The 17,073-nt window shown below is 37.5% G+C and overlaps 1 protein-coding gene across 1 annotated transcript in view; it reads right to left on the reverse strand.

The window, feature by feature from the left end:
- The window catches only part of LOC119156866, a 42,581-nt gene extending 36,959 nt beyond the window's left edge, over window positions 1-5,622 (reverse strand). Inside the window, exons 1-2 of the mRNA XM_037407265.1 lie at window positions 5,475-5,622; window positions 3,176-3,242 (exon numbers count right to left, since the gene is read on the reverse strand). Of these exons, the coding sequence (XP_037263162.1) occupies window positions 3,176-3,242; window positions 5,475-5,622 (215 nt within the window). The remainder of the gene's footprint in view (window positions 1-3,175; window positions 3,243-5,474) is intronic.
- Window positions 5,623-17,073: the final 11,451 nt, after the last annotated feature.

A 17,073-nucleotide genomic window follows, 5' to 3' on the forward strand; every position in this document is an offset into this window, starting at 1 on the left:
AGGTCTCAGAAAGATGTCACCTATATCCAGAGAGTGATGTCAAGAGAGACAGACAGAATGTTAAAATTAAGGACCAAAAGACTGAGAACAGGCACCCCTAGAAAGGCCACAGAGGTGAGTTATGTGGTCAGTCTTCTCAGAAGTCAGCCAAGAATTACTATTCAGCCTATTGTGGCAAAGACTTTTTAATATCCTTCCTTATAATGATAGAGAAAATTAAACCATAGTCATTTTATAGTTAACACATTCCCAAACGGTTAGTTTTATTCACAGAGATGGTTCCTCTCAATATATTTTACTAAGCTCCACTCTAGTAGATTGGTAATTGTGGCTTCGGTCCAGCAAAGCATACATAAAAGTGAACCTGTGAGCAGCTGAATTGATTTTAGTGAAGTATAGATATGTTTGAGGTATTCATATGCTTAACTGCTTTGCTGTACCGTGGTTTAGATGAACAACATCTCTATATTATCCTATCAGCCTGTCCAGCAATGCAATGGAGCCAGCAAAAAGTTAATGTGATTGTTAAGTCATTGGAAATAGGGCATGCACAAGCCTACAAAATGATTTTGTGGAAGCATTTGTCTGAAATTAGTTCTTGCTTTTTCAAATTAGCTCATTTTTCTGAATAAGAGAGCTGACTATTCTGTGCAAAAATGGAGAAATTAAATAAAACGAACATACTGAGTTATTAATCAAATTAATAGGTGGCACCAAATTGTAGCTTAAGAGCACATCTGAAAGGAAAAAGGCTGTTACAAAGATCAAACACAAAAGTTTATACATTTTATTCATGACAGAAAAAATATTATTATTCATGCATTTTATTAGTCTTGAATAATATCCTCCTAATTAAAATTAGTGCCTGCTAGATTCCTCAAATAGCATTTTAGCAACAATAAAGAAAACAATCCACATTTCCTGTAAATACTTTGCTGCACATTAGAAATAATTATCAATTCATTTACTTAAATACCAGGCTTTTGTTACAATAGTCAGTGAGGCTTGTGCTATACAGCAAATTAGATTTCAAAACCCAAGCATGATCAGAATGCGGGGGCCTGTGCTGAAAAATCAGGAAATGGTGCTGATCTTAGCAGGTAAAATTATTGCGAAGGATCTGTGCAGCTTTGAACCACCACCCAGATGGGCAGCGAGAGGCAGGTGTGGAAAGAACACCTGAAGACCAAGAACCAGAAGACCAAGAACTGTCTGAGTTGCCTAACCAGGCATGACTCTCACCCCAGTGAAAAGAGCAAGTGAGCATTTGCAGAACCATCTGGGAGATTAGATCCCGTGACACTTTAGGCTAGAAAGACCCACTTTTTTTGGAAGAAAAGCAAAAGATGCATAAAAATTCAGATAGGTGTCTCAGTACTCTAAAATGCACCTCTGTGTACACCTGTGGTTATGGTCTGAAGTACCTTTAAGCCACAGGTTATTTAATTTTTTCTCTCTCTTTTTTTCCTTCCCTTTGAGAAGAGGGTTCAGGGGCTGCTGAAATCAATGGAAAGCCTTTCTTTGTATCGGTGATGTTAAATATTATGTGTGAAAACAGTGATGCATCATCTCAGTTTGCAGACAGCCGAACACAAGTACTATCCTTCATCTACACCACACCTGAGCCAGAAGGCTACCTAAGATCTCATTTGAGACCTTCTCTAATCTTCCTGCCCTAAACAAGATCAGAAGTGAAGTTTATCCCTTTGCATTGCAAAGACATCCCAAGGGCTTTAGGCCTTTTAGGAGACAAGCCATGCACGAAAGCATTGTCAATATGTCTTTAGAATTTTACAAACAGTAAGTAAAGGCAGAAATAGTTTCCTGAGTTACTGGTTTTCCTCAGGTGATTAGATAGAGGTTTTACCATAGATTTTCCTCTATCTATTACAGTAAGATTGTTTTAACTGTGATCCAAGGACATAAGAGAAGTATAAGACTAATGTGAAGATACCTACAATTTTTCTATTCTGTTTCAAATGAAAAGTATTCTAATTTTTTTTTGTTTATTTCATGGAATATTTTCAAATTTCAACTATATGTTGTTGCTTAAAATATGCATGCTAAAGAGTTGGTATCTTCCTATGGCACAAAGATCTCAGTTTTGCTTAACTGTAGACTTCAGTAGTTAAGTACCCATCAGTCTTTTTATCTGTTTTCACTTCTTAACCAAAATTGTGGAACAGACTATTATTAAAGATGTGTTATGTAAGTATTTATAAAAACAAGTACATATAAAAAACATGATTTTCTTCCCATCCGGACAATAGTAGGATAGACAGTATTTAAGCAATTTTCCTGTAAATATTTTCCTTATTTCCTGATGAAGCCAGGATAATTAGAACTAGGCTTGCCAAAACTACCAACTGACTAGTTCTATAAAACTATGTGGGGCAGAATGCTAAGTAAATAAAATATTTATATATTCATCAACCTGATGGAAACATAACGAAGATGTGAAAGAAAGTCTGGCTGGCCTAGGGAAAAAAAAAAAAAAGCAAGCAAAAAGCGCTTGTATTCTGTTCCAGTTTCTTAAATACATTTCCTCCAGTCTTCTATAAAGTCTAACAATATTACACCCATTATTTTAAGCAAGAGTGGGAACTTCACCTAGCAAGTAAGTAACATGTTGAAACTAAAAGACAATCCTCGCTCCAAAAAGCTTAGTATCAAAACAAGCAACATGAAATGAAAGAGGAAAGTAGTTACATTCTCTACTGCACGTGGGTGAGGCCAAGACACAGACACGGTCCGTAAGTGTTTGTGATGATGGCAGAGCCAGCCGCGTAGCCTAGGCAGAGTTACAGGTTAAGGATGTGTGAAAGTGAAACCAAACTGTCAGCCAGCCTCACACATTAAGGGGGAAATTTTCTAAACATGATCTCCAAAACAAAAATTAACCTCAGATAACTTTAGATAACTAGCCTTTGAGTCATTTCCCTAAACACAGGTATCAAATGCCATTTGAGATACATTAGGGTATCACGAACATCTGCGAGGGGCTGGCAGATGCAACACAGGGCATACAGACATCTGCACCAGCGGCAGTGGGGCAGATCGGGTGCCCTGCAGCATCTCAAATGGTTTAGATGTTTATGTTGGGCAACTAAAACAAACCCTTAATTGAAAAATATTTATCAGGGTGTCTCTATAACCAGTAGAATGAAATACTTACCTGCAGCAAGATGAACAGCTCTCTGGAGGTATCACTGTCACCGCTGACTTTAAAGACCTCGGTGCTCCTGAAAAATATTCAGAATTCAGGCAGTTAAATTTTTGCATATGATTTTTTATATTTTTCAGAAAAAGTATCCTGGCCAGCCTTAGGCAAAATAAGCAGTGATTTGTGTTGCTTTTTTTGTTTTATTCAATATTTTATTTATTTATTTTATTCTTTAAATTAAAAGATTTAGTTAAATGGTTAAAAAATGGTAAGCATACATGAAAAAAAAATCAGCACCATTCATAATGTCTGCATCAGAAGGAAAACCCACAGTAAACTTTAGAAAAATTTGATTCTCAGTAACAAGTGCCAGATTTAACCTAGAGTACCCAGGATTTGGAATAGCAAAACGAACATAAAGATGATGTTGAAATAGCTTTAAGTGAGAACTACATTCTAATTAATTAAGCACAAGCCTTTAGAGGAATTACAGCTGTACTGTAGTGAAATTGGTTGTGGATACTTAGAACTTTTCAAGGCCAGAACATACATGATCACTGTTATATAGCAATGATGGCTGGTTCAAGACATAGGTCCTCTGCACTGATTTTTCAAAACATTTCAGTTTATCTCCCTGTGACAAGACCCACATACATCACATGGGAATTTTCCCTTCTGAGATCTGCTTTCTTAATAGGTTCCAATTCAAAAGCATACACAATTTTGCTTTATATTCTTGTTTTCAGAGTCCTGTGTAGTCCTTGTCCTCAGGCATCCTTGATTCTGATACCAGCATTTCAGTGCTGACGTTGAACAAGAGCTTTAAGATACCTCCCAGCAAGACTTCCCAAGCAGCTATCACCTACACCTTCCCCCAAATCTTACTGCACAGAAGAAATTTTGCAAGTTCAGGTCTGTTCTTCATCACTTCAGAAAGTGTGTGTCATTTGGTGCTCCCCCTGTAATGTTGCCCTTGTTTGTATTTTCCATCATGCTGTACACTGGCCCAATACCTGATCCCTCCCTGGTGTGTCATCTGCATTTTGAAATTCCCTGTCTCCTCTCCTAAACAGAGGAGTAACTTAGGCTTCCCAAAGAGTATGAGCTTCTCAAAGATCCCTTTCAAGTCTACACTGACAGTCCGCCTTTTCTGAAAGAAGTGAATATATGAGCATTCAGAATTGAGTTATGAATACTGAAATAATCATATTTATCTTTTCAGGGTTTGGGGGGGTTTACCACTCTGGCATCACGAGGAGTGTTTGTTTGTTATAAACACTTGCTTGCTGTCAGTGAGACTTTCAATATTTCTCATTGGTTTTGTCATTCAAGGAATAACTTAGATGAATGCAACCTTCTGTGGTTTGTAGGTTGACCCTCTCTGTTCAACCCAAAAATACTAAATTTTACTTGGAAAAATCCATACAATCACGATATATCCTGGGTTTCTTAAGAATGCTTGATACATGAGGAAATTCTACACTACAAAATAAATGACACTCAAACACATCTACTATGATCACATCTACCAACAAAGACTTGGCATGAATGGCTTCACTTATATCTTTTTATCTGGGTTGAAAAACAGGGTTAATCAGTTTGTGATGCTGCACAGAGCACATATGGTGCTCTCAGGTGATGGCCATACCCACAAGCAATCTCAAGGTGAGACCCTTGAAGTCAGAAAGAAACCAGAAAGGCTCTCTTCTGTCAGCAGCTCTTCCTGAAAGGTTTTGTTGACAAGTGAACATATGAACAAACTTTCGCAAAAGCTGTTAACATGCTCAGAAGTTTTGCAATTAAAAGATGTATCTTAAAAATGTCTTGTGTCTTTCTCCTTTCAGACCATATGCACTTAAATTTATAAGCATAAATGTTATGTGAAAAAAATAATAGGGAGGTATCTGGAGGAAAGATCACATTATCTTTCCATTACATTATTGTGATTGTGTTTTGGATGCCAACCTACCAATTGCAGTGTGAGCTTCATTGTTAATTTCATTCAGACGTGAATTTCTACATTCAGACTACCGTTCTATATCTTTTTAGGCAAGACCTTTCATGCACAGCATGTTGACAGACAGCCACCTCCTTCAACTGCACTGTTCAGGCCTCCCCTGAAGGTCAAGGAAAATTTCTAACTGCTGAGGGGAACCATGAGGGGATTAGCTTGTTAAATATATTGCTAACAAAATTAGAGACAGACCCTAAGGAAAACTTCAGATCCAAGGCCACATTTTTCAGTTTGGCATCTCCTTATAACCACATGAGTTTGCTCTGAGAGAAGAGGAGCCAGCCACTTAGAACATACCCCAGCTGGAAAGCTGAAGGTCATTCTGTATCATCCAGGCACACCATGAATTCGAGTAGCCCAAAGCCAGATTCTTTTCTGGATATGACAGGCTGGGAGCCATGTCCCTTGATTCGCCTTCACTTTCCTCTCTAACTGTTTTTTCCATGTGGAGGAAAGAGCTGAAGAGAGCAACTGCCATATAATGTGGAGAGCAGGCAGAGGATTCTTCTGGGCTAGAATATCAGAACTTCAAAGAAGGAAACACTGTCACATAATTATACAGTCTGTCTGCACACTTCACATTTTCCCCTTGGCCTTGGAGGAGAAAAGTTGTCATTATATTTATGGTTTGTTACACATAAAATATGATTTATTTCAATTTATGCAATTTACATTATATTTGTAAGCAGACATCTACTGTCCAAGCAATGCACAGTAACCTGAGGGACCCGGGGCTACGGTCACTTATTTAGCAAGCAATTACCTCATAAAGCAATTACCTCACAAAGATTAGGGAAATAAACTGTACCTGACAAAACTATTGCTGAATAAAAGATTCCGTCCTGGGTTTCTCTAAATACCTTTGTTTTAACTCCAAAAGTCATCACCAATAGCTGATGGAAAGCATTACAAGACAGCAATGAGAGCAGGCTTAAAGGGTGCAAGTGCTTATTAAAGCAACACTTTTCAAAAGACGATTTACACAGTTCCATAGAAGGAAATTCTAGGTATTCCATTACCGTCTGCTTTAAACTATGAGTAAAGTTTCAGCCACGAGTCCTAACATTCTTATCTTTCACAGACAGATCAAAAATTAAAAGGTGCCCTTAAGCTTCAGGACCACGCTATCCTGTTATCCAGCTTCAACAAACTGTTGGGATCACCCAGTGGCAGGTTCAGAGCAATACTGAATGCTACTGCTCACAGTCATGCTGCTCTCCTTTCACACTGCACCCTTGTCCCAGTGGAAAAGATTGAGGTGCTTCCCAGCTTTTCTGTGCCAGTCCGGCACTGCCTGGGTGCAGTTTTCCATGAGTGTTATTTCTGGACTGTGTATCAGAAAAGACAGTATAATGCAGGGACCTGAGTCAAGCACCTTTAATTCAATACAGATGCCCACTTGCTGAACACTTGCATAAAAATAATGTTTCTCCTCAATTTTCACTGGGGTTAACACCAATGAAACTGCTTATACATTTTTGCAGTAGCATCTTTGTAGCTTGGCAGGAGGTGATAGCACAGTGGTAATAGTTATCTATATTTCCATATTTCTGTATTTCCAGGCAACAGACCTGCAAAGTCATTATGTTCTACGTGTTCCTGCGTTGCCACTTACTCAAATGCATTGTTAAACTGAATTTAAAGGTTTCAGTTTGTGATGTCTGTCTAATTGTGCTTTGGGGGGGGGGGGGTGTGGGGGTGTGTGTGGTGGAAATGACATAGCTTTCATTCTGCCTGTTTTAGATTTCACTCATTCGGATGCCTTATATTTGTTCACAGCACAATATCAAGAAAAATCAGATAGGTGGATGACCTGGCTCAGTCAGGTAGTCTTTAACCTGAAATGGAATTTGCATGCAACAACATGTCAGGGTTGATGAAAAAAATAATCGTTCCTTCTGTATTTATTTTCCACAATTTTAAAAGTGAACACAGCGATCTTCTATCCTCTTGTCTGACTTTTAACAGTGCTTGAGCCTGCACAGTGGCTCAACCTGATCACATGAGGAAGAGATACATTTACAAGCAAAGACCAGAATGCTGATCTGGAGTAAATCATTGCAGTTTTAGCGTAGACCACAGATAGCAGCTTAGGATATGACCACTTCTATCAACACATAAAAACTGTTTATGCAAGGTGCATGTCTTTCACATTTATACCTGCTCTATGGTCACTAGTTCACCTCCTATTCTTTGGAGAAGTAAAAGACAAACTGCCTGACATGGCTGGGACAGAAATGGACATGTGAGTAACATAGTACCAGAAGACCAAGAAGTGCCAGCGTAAACTGGCAAATAGGTATCATGACTTAATTCTTTAATTCTCTGTCTTGAAAAGCAACACCGCTGAAGTCTAAGTAGTGCAACCTGTCTGAAGTTTATTCACTTGGTTTCTCATTAAGCTTGTTCCTCAAGGCTAATCTGCATCTTTAATTCTGTTTTGTGTGCTCTGAATTATGTGCTTCCTTTTTTTTCTACCATTGCATAAAATGATTCGGTAGTTACTTTGCATCTTGGAATAAATACTCTATTTACAATATTACAATAAGCTTGTAGGGGAATTCAGTCATCACTCAAGCAAGAAACTGGAAACTCAGCCTTCAGGCTCAGGGGTTTAGAAGTGAAAGCTAACAACTTTCATACCCTTCTGAGCAATATTGAGACCCTTATTTTCAAATACACAGAGGAGTGGCAAAGGCAGAATTCCCACCCACCTGCATGACTTCGGTATCCTCAAGCCAAAACTGCAGTCGTTGTCCTCGATGAAGAACTAATACATCTTTTAATTTGAGCCTCATGTAGATGAACTTGTCAGAAGTGCCGGAGACACTTCTGCCCTGCAAAAAATAGCTGAACTATCACTTAATATACAATATATGCCATTGCCTCGAAAACTGTCTAAACGTTTGAGAAAGTTCCTATGTGTGTAAGAATGCACAGGAAAAATTACATGATACCAAGATGGTTTTCATTGTGCTCTGAACAAAAACTTGTCATAAATTTGTTACAGAGGACAAAAATCCACTTCTTAAATGCCCAGTCCTGGTAAGTTTGCTACTGCTCACGTAGAACCGTGCTATTCTGCAACACGTATCTATCTGAGCTGTGAGGAAGACAGTTCTAGGCTTCTCCACCCTGCATTAACCTCGGTGAGATGTTAGAGGAAACTATGCCCCTCTAATTAAAGGACAGGATATTACACATATTGATAGGGTATAGGTCAAGTTACATTTTTTTGGTGGTAAGGTTACACACCTATCTTAATTGAAGCAACACCTTTTGCAAAGAGGGTAAGGAATCTGTCCTTACCAGATCATCTGTCCATGCTGGTCTGTTAATATTTCTCCCTAAAGACACAGGCTTTTCAGATAATTTGAGGTTTTCTGTCCTGCCTCTGATAGGGAGTGCTGGTTCTTTTTTAAAATCCCGTTACAATCCTATACATGTGAAGCATCTATGTGTACTCAAAACGACTTTACAAGAGATAAAATGAATGCTAGGGAATATTCTGTAGCAAAGCAGTCAACCCTGAGCATAGAACATCACCGAAGATAAATAAAGTTGGAAAGAGACTCTTTTTGGTTTAATGCCATTCCTATGAAGAATGCATTTTACATGATATATGTATACATTTATAAGAATCTGGTATATAAACATGAGACAGATTTACAGCTGGAAGTCGCAGAAAGCCATGGGTAGGGTGAGCACAAAAGACTGTTGCAGCTGAAACCAGAAGGAATATCACAGTTCAAGAAAGTAATTTCCACTGTTTTTTTCTCCCTTCTAAGATTCCAAAAGGAATCTGGTTTTGAATGGGGGTGAGATGGTCTAAGACTGCGACTTTTGAATTCTGTTTGACTTACCCATTACTGAAGGTGAATTAGTGCAAACCTGGTTAATCTTGAATAAAATGCATATTCGTTGTAACGATATGGTCCGAAACAAAAGGATTAAAACCTCTGAATGTTCCAGCTCTGCAAGAAGTAATAAAATACCATGTAATATACACCTGAGAACAATCTATTGCCTTTAATACATGTACAATATATTATTTTTCCCTAATGCACACACATAACTCCTCTTCACATTCCTTGAGTTTTTTTAGAGGGGTGCCGTGTTAATCTGCTGAAGGTCGAGCTGAGAAAACTGATAAAACAAAGCAAGTGCTCTTAGAAATTGTGTCACGTCATATTAGGCTTACAGATAAATGGGCATTAGCTGTAGCTAGAGGTACTTACCAGTTCATCAAATCCCCTCACGTCTCCTATCTTATCTTTGGGTTCAATTTAATATTTTATAAGTTATTAGTGTGTAATTGGGTTTGTGTATTTGTACGTTAAATACAGAAGCAGTGGGTGTAGTCTAAAGCACAGTTCACTCACTGTACTACTTCCCTATGACTGGCCACAATATAGAAAATCATAATTCAGTGTGATGGGTAGTAATTTGCCTGAAATGAATGATATTTTATCAAGAAGTAAAATTTGAATCTGTATCTTTGAAGAATTGTTTGTGTTTTTTCTCTCACTGTCTCATTTGTAACTTTTTTTATATAGCTTGGGAGTTTCATGACTCAGAGAAGCACTAGAGTGCAGATATGTTGACAGATCTCCTTTGTGTCATTTTATTTAAATAGAATCCTTTTTCTAAACCTCCAGATAATGCAATGCTAAGACATACCTTTCCACTTTTAAATACCTCCCACTTTTTCTTTGGTTGTGGAATAGTTACTTCTTCTACCGCACCCTAAAGAGTATATACATTGTACAAAAACTAAAAAAAAAAAAAAACCACACCAAAAACCAAAGAACTAAAAAAACCCCAACAACCAAACCATAAAAATATGCTAAAAAAAAAAGAAGCTTCTTTTACAAATTATGTTAGGGCAACTAATTTTCTTTACTCTTTTAATTAAGGACAGTGCAAATTGCCTTTTGTGAGAACACAGTCAGATAAAACAGATGATAACATTATTCTACATGTATGAGCAAATAAATCATTTTTTCTGTACCTCTGCGCTGCTAAGAATTTATTTTAATCAACTAAAAATTAAATTAATGATGTATTTCCATATGAATTTCTAGACTGGATGAGAAATAGGACTTACGGTTCATATTTCTGAAGCTGAATAATTTCATTTTTTTGTCTATGTGTCAGAATACTCTAGCTGAAATGCTGGACTGTATTTCCTAAAAGCAATGAGAGAACTAATAGCCAGGATAATGAAGAGTGGACAGATTTACACGTCCTTTCTCCCCTGACTGCTTCTGGTCTTCAGAGGAGTATTTATCACCTCACCATTGGGAGCATCCTGAACGCAACCTGACTCACATTTCCTGAGGTGACTACAAGGAGACCTGTGTCACAGGGCTGTCTCCTATCTCCTTTCTCCAAAATATTTTCATTTAGTGGTTTCATCTGGGCCTTTAGGACTGCTTTAGACTGCTGCAGGCCTTTCTATTTGATAAAAAAAGCCTGAAATAGGTGTGAAAGTCTCACAACGATGATGAAAAATATAAAAGCAGGGAAAGAGAGATTAAGAGATAAATCAGAATGATTTCTCACCCCAGCTAATAAGTAATGTACCTTGAATTGTTTGAGAAAGAAAGGAATGAAGGATTTTATTTCTTATTACTTTTGCTTTTCATTGAGCTTTGCATCTTTTGTTTTTAAACATTTCCAGACATGAAACGGATGCTTGAAAAGGTGTTGTGATAAAAGCTCTGGACTGATTCTGATTTCCTAAGAAAGAGCACAAAATATCTGGTGGGTGTATTAAAAGGAAACGTGAAGCAAGTAGAGAGATTTCAAAGCAAAGTAAAAAACATAAACGGATGCAAAAGTGAAAGAACTGGGCTTGTCTAAAAGAAGGGACAGTCATAACAGTTCACAGACACAGTAGTTTGCTTCAGTGGAGAAGATAATATATGTTATTTCTGTACTGGTAGTGGGATAAAAAATAATAGTGAACACTTCAATATACAAGATGCAGGCTAGCCTGGGAAAATATTTTATCAGAAAGGCTAATAGATATTCAGCTACACTGAAGAGGTTGCGAGACTACCACCACTTTAAGAACAGATTAGGCAAATGTGTTAGAAATACTGAGAATGTCAGTATTTGTTGGGCTGATCCTGACATTAGCCTAGAGATGAACTGCATAAACCCTCCAAGTCTTTTCTAGACTCCTAGCCTAAGATTTGAAAATGATCTTACTGGTAAGATGCAACAGAAGGACTGAGAATCCAGCTGTGACCTAATATCTTTCATAAGTACCACTACTCTAAGGACCAGGGGATGACTGGATTACCAAAATATTGGGTAAATTTATTTTAATGCTCTAATTTCATGAGGGCCTGATCCATAATGGTACAGACAAGACTGGAATTCACTCTCCTTAAAAAACAGAGGGAAGGGAAGAATTTTTGTCCTTGACTGACTGAAAAGGCTAATAGAAAAATCAGTATTTTTCATTCAGTTCTCTGAAAGGTGGTTTATTGTGATTATTTTTCAGTTCTGTGTGCATTTAATAGAGAAAAATCTTACAGGTTTTCACAGAAGCTTTATCTGAACATACTGCAAGATCAGTTCTTGTTCCAGCTGTCCAGTTCCAGCTCTGGTTCAGAGCCAAAACTACTGCATAAACCTCAGCTCTCAAAATCATATTTAGCTGGGGTGGATTTGACTTTGGAGAAGCTATATATGAACAAGTCAGTATGCGCAACTTATTAGCAGACAGAAATAGCTGAACTTAGATGATGCAGACGCTATTTGTAGAAAATTAAGTTACGTTAGTAGCTTGTCTGAGAGCAGCAGATACTTTCTGTTTGCCACTTCATTTAGGCTTGAGAGAAGGAAGGCTGGCTGACTTGTAAGGACAGAAGGAAAGGCAGGCTGAGGCGCAACAATGGCACAGGATAGTAGAAAATATGTCTCGTCTAGTAAGCAAAACTGTCATGGTCACATTATCGACCATCGATTACAGATCTTTGTAATGAAAATGTTAATGTATAACAGGTAATAATGCCAAAAGGAGTGGTACCCATTGTGCTGAGCACCGAGCAACCTGTGTGAATGCAAGTTTTGTTAAAAAAATAATTATCTGCATCTAGAAGACTTTATTGCCTAAGAAGACTGCAAAGGTTTGAACACATACCTGATAGCATATGTCTATGGTCCGCATATGGTCCACTGACCGCACTCTTCCTTTGTGACTGTGTGACTAGCAGGATTACTCCTACAGGAACTTTACAAACGGATAACTGTTTCAAGACTGACACCTGAAAAATGCAAACAAAAGAGAAATAACAAGAGTGTAGCATTTCAAATCAAAAATTCTGAGGTGAATATGCAATTTTGTTATAGGACTTATTTCTGGTAAAGCGTAACATTAAAGGCTGGCTACTTCCAAACTAATTCCAATTCCTTTTCAGTGGTGCCAGGAGCTGTGAGCCTGCTAAAGCAACCTGGGATGCTCAGTATATTCGCTTCCCTTTTTATTCCTTGTAGCAGTTATTCACAGAACACACTGCAGACAGACATCTGAGGACTTTTTTTCTCATAGAGCACACCAGGGCTGGACGGCTGAGAAGAGAAAGTGTTAAAGGTTGACTTCAATGGGAATGTTCCCTGACAAAGGTGAAGATTTGACCCAGAAAGGTTTGAGTGTGTTTCTGAACAAACTGAATTATCTTTTGTGCTTCTCAAACATGGGTCACTTAAAAAAAGTGCAAAAGTTTAACTCCCAGACCACATCTTTGAGTGAAACTATTTTTATGTTACTCCTTAAAAAAAGCCCTTCTATTTTACTTCCAAACTGCAGGGAAATATTAAACTCTAAATAAAATTAAACTCTAAATAAAAACTGGCTGTCTTTAACCCCTCATTTTGTAAATGTAGTGCATTATCCCTGGCAGTTGCTTGCTGTTTAGATTTGTATTAATTCCAAACTTACCTCTTCTCATGCAACTCTTTTAATTCCCTTTTTACTTACATCTTTTTTTGCACAGTAAGAACATGTATTTTCTAAGCAATTTTCTGAGCAAATTTTCTAAGCCTTATACTTTTATTACAGAGTATTTGAATTAAACACAAACACCACAATCTAAATGAGGATACAAACTGTGTTTGGTCATGAATAATGAAGATCTGTTTCTTTTGCAAAAGCTAAACTTCCTTCATCCTGGTTCTATAATATTCTTATCTATGAAAATAACATTTTCTTTTTTCTGAAACATTTTTAATCTACTTTAAATTATGACACCTCATTTAGGATTATTTGATCATTATAGCTTATTTAAAGCACACCTTAAAACAGTTTTTAAAACTGCTAACATATTTGTAATATTTGGGCATATTTCAGACTACCTTCTCTATTTTTTTCCTGATGTAAACTATTCACTAAATTTAAATTAATTGCTGTGATTTCTCTTGGCTCCTACAAATCTTTTCTCTGAAAATTTTATACAGCAAATGAGCAAGCAATTTTTTTTTCTATCTGATGCTGATATCTATAGTCTATCATAGACAGATATTAGAATGCTATGGTTTGGATTGTTTTCATGTATTGATTAAACAATATTGAAAAGTTACATAGTTAATAACCATCTATGGAAATAGACAAATAGCCAATATTCATGTTATTTTGTCATGTTATACTATTTGAATACTTTTCAGTACAATTCAGCACACTCCTGTTAATAACTGAATACATCTTGTAACTGATTAAAGGTGACCAGTTTGAAGAAGAAGAAACATAAGAGCGGTACACTGTAAGAAATGAGCTAATAGCATTGAAATGTGGGAAATCATTTTCAAAAAGTCTGAATCTAGACTTGTGCTTTATAAATCACAACCCAGAAGTAACTGGGGATTCAGCCAGATCTCATTAATTGCATAGAAATAGAAACTATAAAGACTGAAATTTATGTAAAACCAGTTCACTGGTCTATTCTTTTATGGGAACTATTTGGAATCAATCTGTATCTGCAACTCTTCTATGGGAAATGAGTCAAACAGCTACAGCAGGTGCTTTAGAGTAATAAGGGATTTCCTATGAAACCCAGTGGACTGATGACTCACCAGTTTAATTATGGCTTACTCTTCTGTTATAAAAGCAGGACAATCATTTGTAAAAGGTTCTTGTTGAGTAAATGAGTTTGAACAGAAAACCTTTGATAGGGAAAGGAAGATACCCATATTTTATCTTAAGGAGTATAGGATTTATAGAGAATTCCTTCAGACTACCACGATGATTAGTGTTGTCTGAGTATCCCCAGAGTAACCGAATGGATCAGCAGTAACTCTTTTAGTGCAGTCTGGCTTTTCCTTATTTTGCATTTCTGACTTATTTTTCAGTTCAGCTATTTGATTTATTTCTAAATTATATATATCTCAGACAGACATTACAATAGTTCATGATGCTTCAGTATGGTTGGAGTGGGTTTTTTTTTTATTGTGTTGCGTTTGTTTGGTTGGGGGTTTTTCTTTAAAAAGAAATGACTAAAATTGCAGTTACTATTTCTTAATTTCACAACACCATTTCCTTTTAGCAAGTTGCATATGCCTGGGAAATAGGGCAGGCTTTATAAAATGGTGAACTATTTTCTGTCCTTGTCAATGGGAATTTTACTATTTACTTGGAAAACCACAGTCTTTCACCCCATAAAATGGGAACTAAGATCTTCCACATCCACTGCATCTCTGCTATCAGCAATACACACCTCAGATCTGACAAGAGCCACAGAGGGGAATCTTCTCAGTTTCGAATCCCAATACCTTGGGCTGCAACAAACATCAACTATTCCTCAGGGATCCTCCCAGAGGAATGTAATGCTGTGTCAGTCCTGCCAGCATCATCCACTTCCCATGATCCTTCTGCAACTGGCTTTGTGGACACTAGCAAAAGTGCACCTGTGATAATGTTCCTCTTTTCCTTTTCCTAGCTGCAACTCTCTGCAGGGACTGCACCAGCAAGACCCCTAAGGATGGATGTGCTTTTCCTTAAGATAGAGGGCAAGGGTGAAAGTGTGAGAGTCTCAGGCCCTGAATATTTAGGAAGCCATTTATTCAAAATACAACACACCACCCTAACAATTAATAAAAAACCAGGGAAGCATGACAGCTGCACCAGAAACATCCGGCTTTTTACAGTATTTATTGCAAAGTAGTAGTTTCCAGTGAAAACTCCTTTCATAAAAGTGAAGGAGGCTCTGGTATTTAGGGTAAGGGCGACAACAACCGTTAGGCAGAATGGTTCTTTTCACAGACAGATGGGTCATGTAGCCCAGCTCCCTGACACTGTTCATTTCCTAGGTTGGTTGGTTGGTTTCATTTGACTCCTCTACTCAGAAATCATCAACCTGATTTTGCCTGTGTCTCTTAAGTCATTAGCATAATGCATCTTCTTGATAAAAGGTAAACTTTCAGTATCTGGAGGGTAAAGGAAATAAAAAAGACTCATAGCTGATATAAATCAAGAGAAAAAGGAGAAAAGGAAGCCACTTAGAAGAGTAGGTGTCATTGATTGACTGTAATTTTAAAGGGTCTTTCTTATGATGGACAAATTCCTGAAGTGTTCATTAACTAATGGAATTATGGTGGCAGACTACTGCTGTCTCCACAGACCGTCAGGTTAAAAAGTGCAGAGGAATAATGGGCTTTTCTTTGTCCTGGATCAGTGTCCTCACTGTCTGGAGCTCACTCAAAGTCATTGGAAAGGATCAAGGGGTTTTCACTACTGAAATTCATGTTTATGCTTTCCTCTTCCTCAGTAATAGTACACACGTGCACTGGGGGACTGGATGAGGGGAAAGAGAAAGATGGAATTGTCACTGGCAAAGAAGAAAATTTCCCTTCTGAAATTCTTGGTAACAAATGAATTTCCTGCTCAAAGCATCAAATGAAGCTGAACTCAGAGGGTTAAACAACAGAACAGCAGAACAGCACCTGGGCTTTAATATATTCAATTACCCAGAAAGCAAAATCAATTTTGTTTTTGTTAATAGCACTGAAATACACATTACACTATTTTAATTAAAGCAGTCTATTATGCTTGCCATTCAGTTCATTCCTGCATATTCCCTTAGGGCAGTAGTCATGTACTGTGATAAAACATAATGAAAATAATTTATAAAGGAAACAATACAATAAATCAATCTGATGCCTAATGAACCTGCATTACAAGAATGGATACAATATTTTTTTTTAGAATATGTAGTGCTTTCTCCTCAAATGATCGGAAGAATACCCTACAGCACTTAAAAAATAGTACCTTGCTCCACCTCAGTGTGCTTTCGAAGCACTGCAACTTACAACTTAAACAAATCTTGGCAAAATAAATAGATCTCTCTTTCCTTTACACTAGCTTTCTGATTTTTGTTATGTTATCTTTCGCCAGATTCATTTGCCTCATAAGGCCACCTGTAGAGACCACAGGGATTCATCTCATCTGCATACTTCAGCAGCCAGGTATTTATTTTCTGTGTGCTAGTAGAACTAAATTTTATAGCTAAGATCAGGGCTGTCTGGGGCTGTGAGTCCTTCAAACACCAAATATAAACCAGGATCTTCTCTGAAGATCTCACAGTGCCAATAGGCAAAAAGAAAGACTAAAGGTGAGCAAGAGGGTCCTTTAACACTTTCACTCCAGGGAAGGGAGAAGGGCACTGACTAAAGGTGAGGTATCCTAAAGAATACAGGATCCCAGGCCTAAGTGGCCACAAATGTACTGAAAGGACCAGAATTTGTCAATGACCATGCAGAAATTCCATGACTGAGTCCCATCCTCTGTTTGTCAGTCCTATCAAGAGGATCTTCTACATGTATTTCTTCAAGGTTAAGTTCTCCCTTAGTGTTATTTTCTAGTACATGAAAGTGGTAATTCCTGCAGTTGTAA

This window comes from Falco rusticolus, chromosome 13, assembly GCF_015220075.1.
Source record: "Falco rusticolus isolate bFalRus1 chromosome 13, bFalRus1.pri, whole genome shotgun sequence".
NCBI lineage: Eukaryota > Metazoa > Chordata > Aves > Falconiformes > Falconidae > Falco > Falco rusticolus.